The sequence below is a fragment of the Hemicordylus capensis genome, chromosome 1, assembly GCF_027244095.1.
Source record: "Hemicordylus capensis ecotype Gifberg chromosome 1, rHemCap1.1.pri, whole genome shotgun sequence".
NCBI classification, from domain to species: domain Eukaryota; kingdom Metazoa; phylum Chordata; class Lepidosauria; order Squamata; family Cordylidae; genus Hemicordylus; species Hemicordylus capensis.
Window position 1 is genome coordinate 161,260,641 of NC_069657.1, and position 20,498 is coordinate 161,281,138.

At 42.4% G+C, this 20,498-nt stretch overlaps 1 protein-coding gene across 5 annotated transcripts in view; it reads right to left on the reverse strand.

The window, feature by feature from the left end:
• Window positions 1-20,498, reverse strand: part of MYLK (myosin light chain kinase) — a 359,252-nt gene that overhangs the window by 261,414 nt on the left and 77,340 nt on the right. For all 5 annotated transcript variants that reach the window (XM_053251749.1, XM_053251736.1, XM_053251728.1 and 2 more), the window contains one exon: window positions 10,128-10,300. In XM_053251749.1, coding sequence (XP_053107724.1) covers window positions 10,128-10,292 — 165 coding nt within the window. In that variant the 5' untranslated portion in view covers window positions 10,293-10,300. The remainder of the gene's footprint in view (window positions 1-10,127; window positions 10,301-20,498) is intronic.

Genomic DNA, 20,498 nt, shown 5'->3' on the forward strand with positions numbered 1-20,498 from the left:
TCGCACACACTGAAGTTAAAAGAAAAATTGGAAGTGAATACATCAGGAGAGTTAGAAAAATCCTCAAGTCCAAACTCAATGGCGGGAACACCATACAAGCCATAAACACCTGGGCTATACCTATTATAAGATACACTGCAGGAATAATAGACTGGACCCAGGAAGAGCTAGAGACGCTAGATCGTAAGACCAGGAAAATCATGACCATCAATCATGCTCTGCACCCCCGCAGTGATGTAGATAGGCTATACCTCCCTCGCAGCTCAGGTGGAAGAGGAATGCTGCAAGTCCATCAAACAGTAGAGGAGGAGAAAAGAGGCCTTGAAGGATATATAAAGGACAGTGAAGAACACGCACTTCAAATGGTCAATAACGCGAAACTATTCAACACCAATGAAACAAAGCAGGCCTACAAGAAAGAACAAGTCAAGAACCGAGCAGAAAAATGGAAGAATAAGCACCTGCATGGTCAATATTTGCACAATATAAGTGGAAAATCAGACATCACCAAGACCTGGCAATGGCTTAAGAATGGCAACTTGAAGAAAGAAACGGAGGGTTTAATACTGGCTGCACAAGAACAGGCACTAAGAACAAACGCAATAAGAGCAAAAGTCGAAAAATCCACCACAAATAGCAAGTGCCGCCTTTGTAAAGAAGCAGATGAAACAGTGGACCACCTAATCAGCTGTTGTAAAAAGATCGCACAGACTGACTACAAACAAAGGCATGACAAAGTAGCAGGGATGATACACTGGAACATCTGCAAAATATACAAGCTACCTGCAGCCAAACATTGGTGGGACCATAAAATGGAAAAAGTTGAAGAAAATGAAGATGTAAAAATATTATGGGACTTCCGACTACAAACAGACAAACATCTGCCACACAATACACCAGATATAACTGTAGTCGAGAAGAAAGAAAAACAAGTCAAAATAATTGACATAGCAATACCAGGGGATAGAAGACTAGAAGAAAAAGAAATAGAAAAAAATCACCAAATACAAAGATCTACAAATTGAAATTGAAAGACTGTGGCAGAAAAAGACCAAAATAATCCCAGTGGTCATTGGCACCCTGAGTGCAGTTCCAAAAGACCTTGAAGAGCACCTCAACACCATAGGGGCCACAGAAATCACCATCAGCCAGTTACAAAAAGCAGCTTTACTGGGAACAGCCTATATTCTGCGACGATATCTATAACAATTGACAATAAAATTCTGGCATCCCAGGTCCTTGGAAGGACTCGATGTCTGGATAAAACAAACCAGTCAATAACACCTGTCTGACTGTGTAAACAAGAGATAATAATAATAATAATAATAATAATAATGGTAATCACTAGCTCTAGACAGGGTAGCCATGCTTGTCTGTACAGTGACCGTTTCAAAGAGTAGCTCTGGGCAGAGAATGACAGAAGGGGCAGAAATGGGCAGGAGCAATAGAAGGAGTGGCTCTAAAGAGAGCCAGTGTGGTGTAGTGGTTAGAGTGCCCGACTACGACCGGGGAGACCCGAGTTCAAATCCCCATTCAGACATGATACTAGCTGGGTGACTCTGGGCCAGTCACTTCTCTCTCAGCCTAGCTTACTTCACAGAGTTGTTGTGAAAGATAAACTTAAGTATGTAGTACACCGCTCTGGGCTCCTTAGAGGAAGAGCGGGATATAAATGTAATAATAATAATAATAATAATAAAGTTCAAGCCTGCTATTGTAGCAGAAGTTGGGATCAAAAACAGAATTCTGCTTTTTTAATTCCAAGCAGAAATATTCAGTCTGCTTCATGTTTTGCCCAAGGTCACATTTACAGAAAATCAGCATTGCATTTTGTACAGAATTAAATTACCACCTTTCAACCTAATCTGCCCTTTGTTCTGGATCACCATAACTCTACCTCATCCTAGGTAGCTAGGAATGTCATTTACATAGGTTTGCCAACTATAAATTTAAACAAATTCTGGTTCCTGTTGCGGTGCAAAGCTAAGGCAGATTCTGGTAAGTCAAGAGTGGAGCCCAGCTATATTGTCATTTAAATTAAAAAAAAAAAAAACACTCCTCAGTACTGGGTGCAAAGAAGAAGATATTTTTCAGACTAGTATAAAACACTGGTTCACTGGAAATCCTTCATATACATCTCCACTTTTTTAAGTGTTACTTTTTCATTTCTGCTCCTATAAGGAGAATCTTGGCAGCATACCACAGCAAACAGGAGGTATGAGTAAATTAACGCTATCACTGCAACGCCATGAGATGATCTATCACTGTTTTCTCACCCAAGTCATTCGAACATATAGGAATTTGCCTTTCAGGAACACAATAAGTAAACAGCTGAGAAGGTAACCCCATGCAACTTTGTAGAGGCAGTTTGGCAATATTCTTTATTCATTTTGAGCTGTTATCCTAATGGTAAAACTCCTCATACAAACAGAATGACTTTCCCTCACCACAAAAAGGATTCCACAAGTTATACTGTATGAAGACAGATAATATGTCAGGTTCAGTGAGTGTATCACAATTCCAAAACGGGAAATTCCTAGTGTCAGAATATAGGATAAACCACTCAGCTGCATGCAGCAATATTTATTATTTATTTTTACATTTTATATCCCGCTCTACCTCCAAGCAGTACATTGACTACAGCACCTACAACACTGACTTCCATGTAGTATAGAGCAGTGTACTACATACTTAGATTTCTCCTCACAACAACAACCCTGTGAAGTAGGTTAGGCTGAGAGAAAAGTGACTGGCCCAGAGTCACTCAGCTAGTATCATGGCTGAATGGGGATTTGAACTTGGGTCTCCCCGGTCCTAATCCAGCACTCTAGCCACTACACCACGCTGGTGTAAGTGCAATGCAATAGAATTATAGAGATTGGTTTACATCACAACAACATGCTTGCTGATGTATGTTCTGCTCACGTGAGGGGGGAGGGGCAATTTTTGCCATCCCTTCTTCCTTCTCCTGCCTTCAATGTCCTCCAAAATATGTCACTGAAGAACATTCAGTCCTCATGGACATATTTTCAGGGGCATTAGAGGGAAGGGAGGGGAGATCAGCAATTTTTTTTTAAACTCCTGCTTGTGCAAGCAGAATGTTTCTGAAAGCATGACATTAGTTAGAATATGAGCCATTCTTTAAGATGGATACATACACACCTAAAAACCTTGTGATGAAATATCAAGAAAGACTTGCTGGCTATATATAAATCTAGTATTATCCCGATAGTGGCAACGCTCTTTAACTTGGAGCAGGGGAAGATAAATGGCAGTTTATAACAGTTTTACATTTTTTGCAGATCCGAGTCATTACTGCAACTCATAGGAAAAATTTAATGTGAAAAGCATTAACATAAATAACCAGGGGCAAAAGAATGGAATCTAAAAATCATGGATAGATCTACAATCAATCCATGATTCCACTTTCTCTGCTATATTTTCTTCTTTCCTAAAAGATAAAGTATCTTATGCACTTACAAATGTTGTTGCAACATACTTTGAATAGGCAAACTTCTGAGCAATCACAGCTCCGTTCCTGCCCACCAACTATGCAAAACGTTTTCTGCACATCTGATGGGCAAGAAGAGAGAGAGAGAGAGAGAGAGAGATTACATTACATAATGATATAGGAGGATACCCTGTTTCCTTTTGTTGTCTGTAAAGACATGGCACTTTTTCTCAATTTGAAACTGCTTCATTTCATGTTGGAAAAATCCCACTTAAATTGACCCTACAACATTGACCCTAAAGAGTTGTACTATACCATCTTGGAATTAGTCACTTTTAAAAATGCAGATATATTGCTATACTTTTTAAGAGGCACAATGCTTTTTCCTTTTTCCTCTAGTAGCCCTAGCTTTATGGGGTCATTTCCCTTAACTTCTGCATTTTTCTTCTCTTTCAAGTAGTTCTTTGATGCAAATTATTTTACCCAGTTTGTCCTATATGCCGGGCGGGGGGGGGGAGGGAGGAATACTCATCTGACTCCATGAGATTTTTACTAGGTTTTTGTTAAAATGAGAATATAAGATCCTTACAGTATTAACCTTATATCCTGCCTTGGAGCCTCAAAATGTTTGTTCTTTCTGATAAGATAAATTCCAGTGTGGAAAAATTCTTTGAAGAAAATCTCCTGTCTAGCCATTTTAAAAAACCCATATAGTTTAATATTTATATTGTGTGATTAAGCCAAGTATCAGTAACAATCCATCACAACATCTGCAGCTTATTTTTCCAGAAAGTTTGAGTGTAGTTCTGTAGATAGCAACAGCTGCACCTCAGCACATGTTATCATTCAAGTTATAAGACAGTATGGTCAAGAGAACCGAGTGAGAGCATCATCTGGGGATTCTGGGTCAAAATTCTAGCTCAGATAGCCTCAAAATGCAGCAGATGGAGATGGTAGCATCAGAGGTAATAAACTGGACTGCACCACTGTAGGCAACACATGGGGGTCACTTTTTTTTTTTTTTACTGCTCCCCTACATTAAAACTCCACACCAACAGAAAACTCCACACCACAGAAAGCACATCAGGCAAAGGGCTGGGCTAGAACCTCTCCCCCAATGTGTGAGTTTTCTATCTGCAGGGAGGTGCTTTTCTTTTTAAGATGGGGGAACATGTTTTTAAAAGAGGTATTTCCCCCACCCACAGGCAGAAGTGGTGAAGTCCATTACACCACATCAGCATTCTACCACTTCATTGCTGCCTTTTTCTGCTACAGGCCAAGCCTAACTGAGTAGCTCATGCTCCCCAGTTCATTAAACAAGAATAATGTTGTGAGTATAGAGTTGCCATGCCCCTCAAAATTTCAGGTTTCACCCGGATTTTAAGCATCTCACCCAGATTGCTTAGCCCACCCAGATTTCAGATTTCCAAAAAAAGCTAAGTTCTAGTCCTTGTAGAAGCGGAGTTAGGGAGCAAAACATGTAGTCACTATTCTGCTCAAAAATTGTTTGCAAGCCAATTTACATAATATGCAAATTGGGCACCCAGATTTGGAAAGCCAGAATATGGCAACCCTATGTGAGTATGAATAAAGACTAGAAAAGCATCAGACTTTGAAAGTACATTTATGTGGAACAAAAGTGATGACAGCAAAACTGACTCTAGCCCAGTCTGCACAGATTGAGATGGTATAGTCAGAGAAGGTAGAATACCACTTCGGACCTCTGATGAGGGAAACCATTTTTTTGAACATTTGCCTATTTAAAAAAAACAAAACACCAAGCACATCAGGGAGGAAAGTTCTAGCCCAGTCCAAACCAGCTCTGCTAGTTTTCTGTTTGCAGAATGTTTTGTTTTCTTCCCCCAACATGGAGAGAATTCAAAATGTTATTCCCACTTGCTCGGCAGTCTGAAGTGGTACACCTCATTCTGCTGCATGTTTAAAGGTGGTTTAACTTCTGAGTACATCTCACTGTGCCTGGCCACAGTTTTAAAGGAACAATGGAAGACTAATAATGCATCCACTTCTGACACACTTCATTTGCATCCCCTGCTGTCCCCAGCCTTGGTGCATCTCCTGCCAAGTGTTTCTGCGAGAATGACAACCATTCTTCCCCACTCTAAAACAATACTGAATTTTTGCACCTGCACCTGTTCATCCATTCACACTCGGTAAATTTGATGCAGTATACTGGAAAAAGGAGAACAGAGGCGGGGGGGGGGGACTAGAGACAGGGCTGTGATTGGTTAACAGGACTGGACTATGACAGGAATAGTTGGTTACGATTCTGCTAGAAGCAGAGAAGTGACCAGGGAGTTAGTGGTGGGAGGAAGATTCTAGCAAAGGGATTTAGTCAACAGTTATTCTCTCCCATATAACCAACACAAGGGAGAAATGGCTGCTAGACCCCAGTGCACCTACCGCTAACACTCTGCCCCCAGCAGCCATGCATTCAGCAAATGAAAACGCCAAATTCCGCAATAGTCTTATACACACTAAGAATTAACCATCTTGAATGAATGAATCCACCTTCAAGGATCAATTCAATATTATCATGGGGAGGGCTTTTTCCTCTTCAGATAAGCCCCATTGAAACCATGAGGCCAGTCTCTCTGTCTCTCTCACACACAGCATTTCTCCATTATTCATTTATCTGCATGTGCCTCCTGAACGGAAGGAAGCCAGCCAGCCAAGAGGAAGAGGACATGTAGAGAGCAGCACCTTTCTTGGAAGGTAGGAAATTCTGCCACGTCTCTGCATGCAGTGACAGAATGCAGAGAGAAGGTAGAATTATCTGGACTCAGCAAAGGCTGGCAGAAGAGAAGAGCCCTATGTCCTCATGTCAGTATGCTTTCTTAGCCACAGACCCCTGGATTTCCTCCCATTCAGTGTTTCTCTTCGGAGGTAAGCACTGAATACAGGGAGACTTTAGTCTGATTCAGACATTATCCAAAGGTGAAGGAGAAAGAAGTTCCACCCGTGCTGTGTCACCCACCTGCGCCTCTCCCCACCCATCATGGTTTTGACAGGGCTTGTCTGAAAGAGGGGAAAGCCCTCCCCATTAGGATAGTGAGGGTGGATCAAGTACATTGGACTTGCAGGATCATTTAATTAACCCCTCACTGGATGCAAGCAGTTCTTTTGCAGCTCACCAGCATGCCTCAGCACACAGTTTGTGTACTAGCGCCTTAGTCAATGCAACAGGAAATAAAAATTGCAATCTGCCCAGAAAGTAACAATATTGATGGGAATGTTTTATTTCTAGAAAACAGAACACAAAATTATGGGGAAAATATTACCTTTTAATTCAGACCTTTCCAGCCTAGCTGCTCAACAGCAGCAAAATGCCTCCGTTCAGGCAAGTCGCATTGAAAACGTAAACAGTAGGGGGAGCAACCTTGCAGCAACTAACAACCAGAAAAATCGGCAACTTTTTCACACTGTATATACAACGTCCTAGCTCTATATCACAGTGATTAAATTCGAGACGAGGCATTGGAAATGTGAACGGCACCCTGCTGTCCTAGTAGGGACTGCGGTGTCACAATGCTGGAAATGTGAAAGCACACTTCCGAAATCTGACGCAACCCCGTTGCAGGGTCTAATCTGGAAAGCACCCTTATGAGATATAATCCTAGGAGTGGAAATACTGCACTTTAGACCTTTTTTTTTTTTGTTTCCCTGTAGAGTAGAAACATCTGCTACGAAGTAAAAGCAGGCTGTGTTTATTAAGAGCAGAATCTGCCAAAGTACAGCCAAGATCAATCAAAATACTTGCAACTAGAGTTTCTATCTGACAAACACAGCTGATTCTGCAGCCAAGTTATTTTAATTGAAGTTCATATAAAATATGAACTAACAGTTCATACAAAATATGTCTTTGCCACTTTTAGGTTTTTAAAAAAATTTCAGTACAAAAATCTAATGAAACAAAACTTTCAGAATAAAAGATTTGATAATTCATCTGCAGCAGGGAAATGACTTTACTATCAAGCTAAAGGTTGCCAGTTCGAATCCCTGCTGGTATCTTTCCCAGACTATGGGAAACACCTATATTGGGCAGCAGCAATACAGAAAGATGCTGAAAAGCATAATCTCATACTGCGCGGGAGATGGCAATTAGGGATGTGCACAGAACCAGTTTGCCCAGTTTTATATGAGAATATAATGGGATGAGAATATATGAGATTTTCAATGACAAACCATGAATCTACTCTCATTTGCTACCAAAAAATCTACACTCAGAACACCTCAGAAACAACAAAACCCAGAAACAACTAAACCCAGTGTAGTGCACAGAGGTTGGCACCCTCTGTGCACTACACCACCACTCACTCTGGGCCACTCCAGCATACACACACACCCCATGTGCAGTTATGAGGCTGCTGAAAACTTCAATATAGCTTATGGGGGGAAACCTTAAAGAAACATAAGCTTCAAAAATCACTTAAAAATCAGCCCTTTGCCCAATTCCTTTCAAATAATTCTGATAGCTTCCTTGCCCCCCTTGGGAACTACCACCCACCACACTCTGCTCTAGGCTACCCCTCTCCCCCCCGCCGACGTGAAGCTATACATTTGCTGCAATCCTCATTAATCCCTATGAGGAATTCTAAAATAATTTAAAAATTCACCAATAATTGGAGTGTCCGATTGCCTTGGGATTTTGTGGGTGGTAGGTACCCCTGGGTGCCTACCACCCACCCCACTTTTGTGCCCCTAGGTGCTCCACAATAGGGGATAATGGGCTGGTTCAGGTCCCATTATACCCTATGAGAAAAATAATTAAAAATATTTCAAATATTCATTAAAAAATCGTAGGAGTGTTCGATTGCTTTGGGGTTTGGATGGCTATTGGCACCCATGGGTGCTTCACAATAGGGAATAATGGGCTGGTTCAGGTCCCATTATACCCTATGAGAAAAAATATAAATAAATTACAAAAATTCATAAAAAATTGTACGAGTGTCCAATTGCTTCGGGGTTTGGGTGGTAGGTACCCATGGGTGCTAGCTACCACCCCACCCACTTTTGGAGGTTTGAACCAGTTCAAAATGAACTACCCCCAGTTTGGTTCAAATTCGAACCTGCAGCTCGAACCTGATGGCTGGTTCGATTCGAATTCGAACCATCAAACTGAACCGGTTCAAATTCAAACCAGTTTGCACATCCCTAATGGCAATGGTAAAGCCCTCTTGTATTCTATCAAAGACAACCACAGGGCTCTGTGATCGCCAGGAGTTGAAACCGACTCGACAGCACACTTTATCTTTACATCAGAGGCAGTTGTGCCTTTTTTTCCTTAAAGGAACAATATCAGTAGAAAAACTCAAAAAGGCCTTATAAAACACAAGTCTTGACTCCTTCCCCCACCTTATCCTTCTGCTTCCAAACTACTTTTAAAATATGGTTTATCAAACATGACAGAGGTTTCACTTGTGCTGGCCTGTTCTGGTTTTTCTGGCCTTCTCCTGAAATTTGCTTCCAATACCAACAGGCATATTCTTAACAGTTCACTGTTGCTTTACAGGATGCCACAACCAAATTCTTAGGTTACAGACATGAGAAGGCCACAACCAACATCTACAGTATGACCCCAGGCCATGCAACCCTCAGGGATGTATTTTTGGGTATCAACAGTGGGCTTCACAAGCAAAGAAAGAATCATGAAAGTTGTTCCTCCCCTGTAGCACATGCTGCATGAACACTCTGAATATCAGCCTCTATCTTTTTCTAGCCAGAGAACGGTCTAAAAGGCAAATAAGTCATCTGGTGAACTTTTTATTTCATTTATATACCACCCATCCTAAAGCAGCTCAGAGCAGTTTACATTAAAAACTGACCTGATCAGCTACCAGAATGGGAGACCACCTGGGAATCATATTATAAGCCATATTCTGTTCTCCCCCTGAAAAGTTCAGCTTCACACGAGTGGCAGTAAGCCTGTAAGTGGGGGAAATCCTGGGGATATGCTGGGCATCAAGAGCATGTGCGCCTGGCAGGTGTGACATCTGAACATGCCTAAGTCCAGTTCCTACATTCTCCATCCAACATTCTCACAACATTCTCTGCCCAGCTTCAAATTTTTGTTAGGCAAGTTGGAAGAAGGTCTGATGGAGTATCTCAGATACCAGACATAGGCAGTTTCAGACACTGTGCCCCACCAGGAGTTATCAAGTAGCCATCACATGCCCATACTATTTAATGAATCAACTTCAAATTTGTTTTTGATAAGGTTTTTAAATTATTACACACTGCTTTGGCTATTTTAATAGAAAAGTGGTTGTGAATGTATAGAATGTTCTGATTAGACCCAGTAATGTGTTAGTCAACTGGGGGAGCTTGAAAACCAGGTTTTTGCATGCCTTCTCTAACACAGCTTTTTGTGGGACAACTCCTCTCCAATATAGGACTGGACATTCTCCAAGCAGCACTCTGTGCTATGTGATCCTTCTGCCTGAAGACATATAGCTATTAAATATGGTGTTTTGTAACAAGTCATATATATATATGTCACACTAGAATTATTTTTCCCCCATCGTAAATGTAAAAAAATAATCACCTTCTCCAAAGTTTGCAGGCTACCAGAGAGAGGAGTGTAACATACAAAGGCTTTTTGCTCATTCATCTTCCCCTTCAGCCCAAGCTCATTCATCATCCACTAAGCCCTGCTTACCTTTCCTTCAAACCTGGCTGTACCTCCAAGTGGTACTCGGATATTCCTTGGAGGCAGAGTAAATGCTGGTGCTTCTGTTGGAGCAGGAGTACGCAGAGAAGACTGGTCCAGAGTCAAGGTGGCTTTGGATATTCTGGTAGATGTCACCAATTTCACATCCCCCATGTTAAGAGCTTCAAAAGCAGAGAAAACACAAGTACAAATATCAGTTACTGCTTCTTTAAGAGCACTGTACAAAAATCCTAATGGTGCAGTGGGGTAATGGCTTGACCACCAAGCCAGAGGTTGCAGGTCCAAATCCCCGCTGGTATGTTTCCCAGACCATGGGAAACACCTATATCAGGCAGCAGTGATATAGGAAGATGCTGAAAGGCGTCATCTCATACTGCATGGAAGGAGGCAATGATAAACCCCTCCTGTATTCTACCGAAGACAACCACATGAGTCGACACCGACTCAATGGCACACTTTACCTTTACTATGTAGTCTAAGTCAAATGTTTAAATCCCATTGATATCAGTAGAAGAACTGAACTGAATGTTAAAGCTGAAGACTTGAACAGAACTGACAGAAGCAGCATTATCTCTGATATTCACATCTATTTGTTTGGTCCCACAATGAATAAACAGGTTCTGCAGGTTTTTGGAAGAAACACAAAAACCTGTAAAGCCTTATTTATCAGAAATGACAAATGAAACAAGTAAAAGGTTTATGTATGGTATGGGCAACAATGTCTATTTAATACCACCCTCAACTCTCTTTGAAATAACTATCATTATTAACATTATTATTGTTATTATAATAACTATATAACTATCTCTGAAATAACTATTCATGGCCTTTACCACGAATCTCTCCCACAATTTAAAGTGGTTCACTTTCGTGGATCATGCTCAGAAACTGGATATGAAACACACAGCAAATGAGTTCTGGTTCTGGAAAATTTCTTGGGCTCAAAGAACTGTTTCTCTTACAGAACAATATAAGAAAATAAGAAAATGTTCTCCCAGTTTTTGTGAAAAGCTGGGGGAAAGACTTAAACAGTAGAGACCACAAAGTTAATTTTTTAAAATGAAGAAAAGAAAAACCCAGCAAACTGAAAATGAATCTCACTGTTCTTTAATCAGTTGCAGCACCTTAAAAGGCTCCTTACAACAGGAAAAAAGTAAATATAATAGTCTAGATGAAAAGCATGGTTTTTAAAATGGACTGTCACTATTTTATGTGATTTTCCTGGATGGTACAGAGAGGAATTAGCTGTACTATAAACAACTAGGAACATAGGAAGCTGCCATATACGGAGTCAGGCCATTGGTCCACCTAGCTCAGTATTGTCTACTAGGGATGTGCACAGAACTGGCAGGGGGTGGTCCGAAGGTGGGGGCCCTTACCTCTCCCACCACGTTTCTCCCACCGGTGCTCCATTTAAAATGTCTCTGTTGGGGCAGAAGCATACTTCCCTCCTGCTCTGGTGTCCTCCTCAGCCAGAAGTAAAAGGAAGTACCCAGCGCACGAGTGTGATGTGCGTGCACATGCGCACTGGTACTTCCTTTTACTTCTGGCCGAGGAGGACACCAGAGCAGGAGGGAGGTATGCTGCCACCCCGAAAGAGACATTTTGAATGGAGTGCCGGCGGGGGAAACACGGTGGGAGGGGTAAGGGCACCCTCCCCCACCCTTGAAGGTATGCCCCCCTGCCTTCGAACCAGTTCCATGCACCCCAATTGTCTACACAGACTGGCAGCGGCTTCTCAAAGTTGCAGGCAGGAATCTCTCCAAGAGCCTAGAGTTCTAACTATCTATCCTCCAGTTCATTTTGTATATACTGCTTTCAGAGAATGCAGTGACAACTATTAAGAAGGTGGTTTCAATTTAGAATGAAGAAAGGAGATTCAGTTTAGAACTACTCAATGGAGTTGTGCATAGAAAAATATATTTTACTTCAAGCAAGTTTGCCAATATGATCGCTTTTCTCAAGTAACTAAGCCAAACGTTCTAAAACTCCCATACATATCATTAAGCATGGAAGGAAATGTCCTGTCCCCTCCACCTAGTCAGATACAGCTTGTGCCTATCCACTTAAACTTTCTCTGATTCATGATCATTGCAACTCTTACCATTCATGGCCTGCCTCTTCTTGCCATTCTTTCCAGAAGCCATTTTTAAATCTGGACAATGCAATTCTTCCATCCTGCACTTTGAGTCCTTCTCCCTCCCAACCAGGTCTTGGCTTGTGGCAGGAGGATGAGTCTATGGCTACTTGGAAAAGTTACTAAACGGGCTTTCTTCACAATAAGGGGAGTTAAAATAATTAGGAGGAGGTAAAAATGGCAAAAAAGCATCTGTTGTAACTTGTACAAATAAAACTTTTGACCTCCCAGGCTGATTGAGAAAATGAGTATCTGCATGCCAGCTAAATGGACAAACCCAAGAAACTTCCTCTTTAGTAGGATATGGTCCTACTTCAATGACCTTTAACATCTTACAGTATCTGTACCTCCAGATGGAAGCTATTTTCAGGTGTCAGTGCATTTGACACTCACAAGCACCAAGCATGTCAATGACTGTGTTGATCTCCTGCTAGCTCAAATGATGGACCAAGAAAGAAGTCAAAACAGCTGGCACAGTCAAGAACTTGTTGACTGGGAGGATGTAGGATATCTTTGACTATTCCTCCTACCCCCACCCAAAAAAACTCTACTTCCAAGGTGCAGCCAGCAATATAAAAAGCTATCATATAAGAGCAGGCATTGGCCAGTACAGATTTATTGTTGACGATCTTTCAAAAGAGCCAGCGTGGTGTAGTGGTTAGAGTGCTGGACTAGGACCGGGGAGACCCGAGTTCAAATCCCCATTCAGCCATGAAACTAGCTGGGTGACTCTGGGCCAGCCACTTCTCTCTCAGCCTAACCTACTTCACAGGGTCATTGTGAGGAGAAACTTAAGTATGTAGTACACTGCTCTAGGCTCCTTGGAGGAAGAGCGGGATATAAAATGTAAATAAAAGGGTTAGAAGCACTGTTCCCTCTAAGGCGTGCACATGCTCACACATTTCCTGATGTCCGCTCAGTTAATTTTAGATCCCGCTCAGGTTGAATCAGGAAGGCCCCACTCTGAATGCATATGTGCACATGCTGCCTTGATACTGCCGTCCAGAACAAAACTCATTCCGCACACAGATGGAAAAAATTAGAGAGAACACTGGTTAGAAGGCTGGGCCTGAGTTTATGCACACCCTCATTCTTCACCTTTCAGAGCAAATTACTGCTCTTTCCCCTTGCCAGCTTTTAATCATTTTTAACATTACAGCTGCATTTATATTAACGGCTGACACTAATCAAGTTCCTGTTTAACATCAGGGTTTGCAAGTCAGCTTCAAACCCTGGTTAAAAGGGGAAGCCCAGTTATCAACTATATTTAGTGGACATATAATGCTAAACCTTAGTTAAGTTCTACAAGAGGAGGGAGGAGGAGATTTCTACCAGAGAGGGGGGAAAGGAGAGAGACCAGAAGCCTATAGCCCACTCCAAGACTTATAAACATGGTTAAGAGTTTGTCAGTATTAGTTTTGTATTGGACCCAAGGATTTCCTAAGATGTACACACAAATCTACCACTGGCAGTAACCAGGTAATTAACTCTTTGGCAATCCATTATCTAACCTCTACAGGAGAAAATGCCCAGACACGGTAGCTTTCCAAAACTCCTGGGAAATGCTCCAAACCAAAGTCATAAAAAGGACAGGTGAGGGATTTTTGATCCACTTCAGTACTAACAGAGAAGTTTGGGTCACTGGCCATGCTGTATGTGCAATGGCCCTAGAAATGTGCAAAACACAGCAAGACAGGAGTCACATTGTCCTCTCTCTGCTGACATGTCAGAAGAGGATAGTCATAGATACAAAAGTGAATAATTAACTTTGTGCAATCCTGTAGTTAACAGGCAATTCTAGGCAAATATCAATTGGTTAGGAAAAGAAAAAAAGAAGTACCATCATTAGAGAAATTAATTTCCCTTTTTGCTTCTCCAATAAAAGAAGTCTGAGATCACTGTTGGATCTTGTTCATGTAACTGTCCCGAGGAAAGCAGACAATCCTAACTGATTTTTCTAAATGTACATTTTTATGGAATTGCTTCCCAAGTCACTGTTCACATAACAAACATCACTGATTTATTTGTGCCCTGCCCAATCACAAAATCTTCAAGGAAATCTGCAATTGTATGACCAAGTCTCTCTCTCTTTCTGAATTCCCCAAACTCCCCAAGGCTTTTACTCTGTGCTGCTACATGTCTCATCAGGAAGAGTGTCAGGGTTCTGTAACTACAGGCTGTTAATGCTGAACCATTACAGAGGTGACACTAGGCTGATGACAAGCCTGCCTAAGGCTAGAATGCTAGACTGAGAAAGAATCTGCCTTACAGACAGAAATGCAAGAAGAATTCAATTTCAACTTTGCCATGGCGCTTTCCAGATTACATGCTGTTCAGCAATAAAATGCTTCAGCTTGGCAGGATTGTTTTGAAAATGTAAATAGCTTGCACAACCCTCCTATAATGGGAAAATACAGCTTTTTTGTGACACACATGCAATGTGAGACGAAAGTTTGGGCGGTATATAAATGTGATGAATGAATGAAATGTTGTAGGACTAAAATGCAAGGATAAAATGCGAAAAGCAGCATTGGAAATGTGAACAGCACTAGGGGTGTGCACCGGACCGTGGACCTGCGGCTCGGCACTGGGGTGGGGGGTTCCATTAAGGGCGGGGGGGGCTTTACTCACCCCTCCCGCGCTTTGCTGCTCTGGCGCCATAATTATTTTTAAAAATGCGCCGCAGAATTGCTCGTTGCTTGCCGCTCCGGGGCTCCTTCTTGACTTCAAAATCGGGCGGCAGGATACTTCCCTGCCGCCCCCGAAGCCCCCTCAAGCCATTTGAGCTCTTGAAATCTCGCCCGGACCGAGTGCTAAAGCGCTCGGGCGGGCGGCGGGGAGATGTCTGTCCGTCCACCCGCCCCCTTCCCTGCCTTCTGCGAAGTGCAGGGAGCCTTCTGCGTGCGCGTGCGCAGAAGCAGGGAGCCTTCTGCGCACGCGCGCGCAGAAGGCTCCCTGCACTTCGCAGAAGGCAGGGAAGGGGGCGGGTGGACGGACAGACATCTCCCCGCCGCCCGCCCGAGCGCTTTAGCACTCGGTCCGGGCAAGATTTCAAGAGCTCAAATGGCTTGAGGGGGCTTCGGGGGCGGCAGGGAAGTATCCTGCCGCCCGATTTTGAAGTCAAGAAGGAGCCCCGGAGCGGCAAGCAACGAGCAATTCTGCGGCGCATTTTTAAAAATAATTATGGCGCCAGAGCAGCAAAGCGCGGGAGGGGTGAGTAAAGCCCCCCCCGCCCTTAATGGAACCCCCCACCCCAACCCTCCCGAACCAAAACCACCCCTTGTCCGGATCGGTTCGGAGGCCAGTGGAATGGCCTCCGAACCGATCCGTGCACACTACTAAACAGCACCTTGCTGACAGCACAGGGACTGCGATGTCAAAACACAGGCAGTACAGAAGCCCACTTAACAGACACATAGTGACACTGTTGCAGGGTGTAATCTGGAAAGCACCCATGATTGCTCCACATTTTAGATAAAAGGTTGCTGCCCTCCAACCATGTTAACTCAAAATATATGGGCAGAAACCTACTGCAAATGCATTTTTCATCTGTGAGCCTATGTACACAGTGGCAGAATCATCAATGGGCAGGTTCCTAATGGATAAAATATCCCGAAATAAATATCATATAAAGGGCATTTTGGGTTTTTTTGGGGGGGGAGATTTCTAAAGTAGCGGGAGGGAGGAGAGATGTCATATGCCTAATCAACCCTGAATGCCAAGCCCGATACTACTACTAACATTTATATACCACTTTTCAATAATAGTTTCCAAAGCCATCTCCAGAGGAAACAGAATAATTCCCTGGCAAATCTAACCCAAGCCTAGCATGCACTCCCCAAATATATACAATGAAGTCCCTTTTGCAACCATACATTGTTCGCAACAGACGCAAAAAAGGTCTCATCTCTCATATTGCAAGAAGCTGCTTCTTATTCCATCTCCTTTTTTAGGACAAGAGATTCCTCAACAGTTCTACAGTGTCTCCTATTTTTGGAGTTTGAGTATGGAACAGAAACTGCTCTATTGAAGTTGCCCTCAGGGCAAGTCAACACTTCTGACTTTTAATGATCATCACCAGTTCAGAGAATCCATATTCTTGCAGAAACTATGGCATATTTAGTTAGCAATGTCAAAAGCACCAAGCCCAAGGACATGATCTAAAGGCACAAAATGCAGCAGGATCGCTGTAAGCAGGTCTGGACTTGATCAGTGCCTGGGTAGAAGAGCTCCTGGGAACCTAATATATGCAGCCATGAATTCTACCATGGAAGGAAGGATACTAGATATAATCAAAACTAATAATAATAGTAACATGGAGGCTATCCTTTAAAATAAACTCTTAAGAACACTATCAGGAATAAACGGTTCATGAAAAACAAACAAAAATGCAAGCCATCTATTTTAAAAGTCTACAATATCTCTTTAAATTAGCTCAACTTATTCTCAGTCCTCTAATTGCTCACCAGACAGGTTTTCATGAGTTCTCCTTATCTGTTGCCAATACTTTGTCTTTCTAGTTCCAGGGAGACAAACAACTCCAGGCTTTCAACTACTGAGCAGATTGGGGAAGAGCACTATGAAGGTGCTGGCACCCCAATTAGTCAGCTGCCATACATTTTTGCATCCAACTTAGTCATACAATCCACCTGAACCACTGTAATTTTCTCCTTGAGAGCTACAGAGAATGTTCAAATCAACATTCTTAAATGGCAAATTATTATCCTCCTCCCTCAGCCTACCCCCAAAACACACACCATTTAGATAGCTTTTTTTTTTCCAGAGAAAGCCTATCACAATCGCAGTGGCAAGGCAAAATATCCATACAAAGAGAAAAATTAAAACAGTCCCAGACACACAACATAATGATGCAGCTAGACAGCATTTACAGTATCAATTTCGCCAACTTAATCCTTTCTAAAAAGCACACAAATCCTGACAAATTCTCACAGTATGAATCATAATCTCTCTAATACCCAGACAGACTAAACGTATTTCAGGCATTTTGTTGGGAACTGGCCCCCACCTCCACCCCGGTCTCCCACTCAACAATATTCTATGTGCAAAAACAAAAGGCAGGAAAAGAAAAGATTAAGGCAAACTAGCTGCTCTCATCATAAATTTCTTATAGGAAAGAAATATGTACCGACAGCTTCCTAGTACATAGTTGTTTCATTACGTTCGGTTTCCTTTGCTCAGGTCAGAGCAAAAAAAAAAGAGTCCAGATGCAGCCAGAGCTTGCAAGTTGAGAAGGAGTGTCTGACTTTATCCCAGGGGTGTTGCAATGCCACCAATTTCTACTAGGTCCAGCCACTTTAACCCACCCAGCTTAATCTTATCCACCTTTGGCTCACAGCTACTGAAATGGGGATTTAAAAAAATGTTTTTGCTTTGTGCATGAAGGACAGGTAAGTAAAGCAACAGCGATGGCTATTTTTATAGATGTAGCTAGTTGATCTCTTAAAGAGTACAATATGGTAACAAGATTATGACAGCAAAATGAAAACAGCCCCTGCCTTAGGACAATTACATCTCCAGAGAACCCAACAAGGAATGATGCTAGAAAATTTAACTCCTCTTCCAAACTGGTTTACATTGAGAGAGACATAGTGGCCACACCCAAAAAGAGACAGGGTGTGTGCCTTTAAGAGCTGGGCGGAAGAGGGAATTGGAGGAGGTGCAGTTCATCTTACCCACAGACCCTCCATGACACACAGAACCTGCCAAAATTCACTCTTCTGCACAATGGTAAAGATACAAAAAGAGTCTTGGCCTGTCTTTATATCTGGTGTAGGTAGGCAGGTGCTGGGGGGGTGGGGGGAGTGTACACGTGTGCAAGAGAGAGGGTGTATTTGTGAGGATAGTTCATTAGAAACAACACAGGAACAGAGCACTGTGAATAGACATGGAAAGCCTTATAATCTGGGTCCCACCCTCTCCGACTCTTACAGCAGCCTCCTATCCCACTGTAGGATTGCCCATTGCAATTTAGAGATCCCATTTTAACATGCAGATTTTACCTTTAAATCTGCTAATGAATCAGATGAAGCAGTCACAGCTTCATCTATCTGCCCCCCTGCCCTCACAGTTCCATGATCTGTCCCCTCCCCCATCTGCTGTAATGAACAAGGTTGTAGAAAACATTGGTTTGTGGAGGGTGCCAGAAACTGTTAGTACTGCACAGCATGAACTACAATTCCCTGAGAAGAGGGAATCACACTCTTAAAGCCAAAAACCATATGCAGAGGTGCAACTAGGTAATTTTGGACCCTGGGCCTAATGAACCCTGCAAAATAAGCATCCTTTCCATATGTATACACATTCCACCACAAACCTACAGGTGTGGGCCGGAGTGAGTTTTGGGGGGAAAGGACTTCACAAACCTCAAAGGATCCATATATCTTCCTGATCATTCACAAACCCACAGATCTGGGCCAGAGTGAATTTGCCAAAAACAAACAATAAAACTATGCAAGCCCCAATGGATTCACACAGCTTACTGACCATTCACAAACTAACTGGGACACAACATGTGTCCCTTGCTCCACAGTTCATATACAAAGCCAACTTGGACATATAGTGCATTCATAAGGAGGGGGGGCAGGGTTAATACCACAACACATGCCCCTTGCTTCAAAGTTCTCATGCAGACCTTTTGGATCACAAACCAACTTAAGCATAGTGCATCTGTTTTTTAAAAAGTTTTGTTTATTGAGATGTAACAGTTCCACTTTCACTAGATGTGAAATACTCTATGGATAGAGATACAGTGGTCCCTCTACTTACGAAATTAATCCGTTCCGAATGCACATTTGTAAGTCGAAAAATTCGTAAGTCGAAAAGCGGTTTCCCATAGGAATGCATTGGGAATGGATTAATGCGTTCCGGAGCCTAGAAAAAAGACCCAGACCCCCAGTAAGGCTTGCAAACTGCACAGGAACATTTCTTTTCAAGAATAAACAGGCAGTAAACAGGCAGGCAAGTCAAGGAAACCGCATGTAAAATTTGTAAGTCGAGGAAACCCCATCTAAAAATTTGTAAGTCGAGGAAACCCCATCTAAAAATTTGTAAGTCGAAAAAAACCGCATCTAAAACCGGATCTAAAACTGCCATTTGTAACTCGAAAAATACTTATGTCGAGTAGTTTGTAAGTCGAGGGACCACTTTAACTATATCTGATAGCTTTACAACAGTTGGGGGGGGGGAATCATTAAAAACAACAGGATTGACAAATTTCCTTGAAATAAAAACACACAGAGTTCTGCCATCTTTATTATTCTTTATTCTTATTATTTTTACATTTATATCCCGCTCTTCCTCCAAGGAGCCCAGAGCTGTGTACTACATATTTGAGTTTCTCTTTCACAACAACCCTGTGAAGTAGGTTAGGCTGAGAGAGAAGTGACTGGCCCAGAGTCACCCAGCTAGTTTCATGGCTGAATGCGGATTTGAACTTGGGTCCCCCGGTCCTAGTCCAGCACTCTAACCACTACACCACGCTGGCTTGGTGTACATGGTGGACTACATGTGTGCCAATCTCAAAACGCTAAGCCCAGCCATTCTGGAAGTGTAAAGGGTTAGGCAAAGGGTGGGGCATATTGCACTTTTCTATAAAAACAAAGGGCAGAATCCTTCACATGGGAATGGAATGATAGTCCGGGGGCAGGTGACAACTTTAGTTCCAAAAGTTTTTGTAATTTTCTGCCATGAAAAAAGTCACGTATAGGACTTTTTTTGAAGCTTTTAAAAACATTCAAAAACTAATTTAAAGTCAACAGACTGATCTGCTTCAAAATCAATACATAGAGTCCTAATAAACCTGTCCTATATCTGCACCAAATTTCAGAACTCTAGGACAATCCATTCCAGAAATGTAAGAAGGACCCACTTTTCCCTTGGGGGAAATCATGGGGCCCTCTAGGAGAGTGGACACACTGACTCAGGCCTCCAGGTCTGTGCCTAATAGCATACCTGGCCACATGTACATGCTTTTTAATAATCCTTTGGGAATCTTCAACTATTTTTCTTAATGCCGATTACCACAGTTCACCGGTTAGGCTTTTCCAACTCAAAATGTCACTATTCCTATAGCACAGGAGATAACACTCTCTCACTGCCTGTCCCAGATGCTTAAATCACACACAGACACACCCTTGAAGACATTAGCCATGGAAGAGGAAGCTCACAGGTGTGGCTTTTGCTAGGAACATGTGTTAATCTGC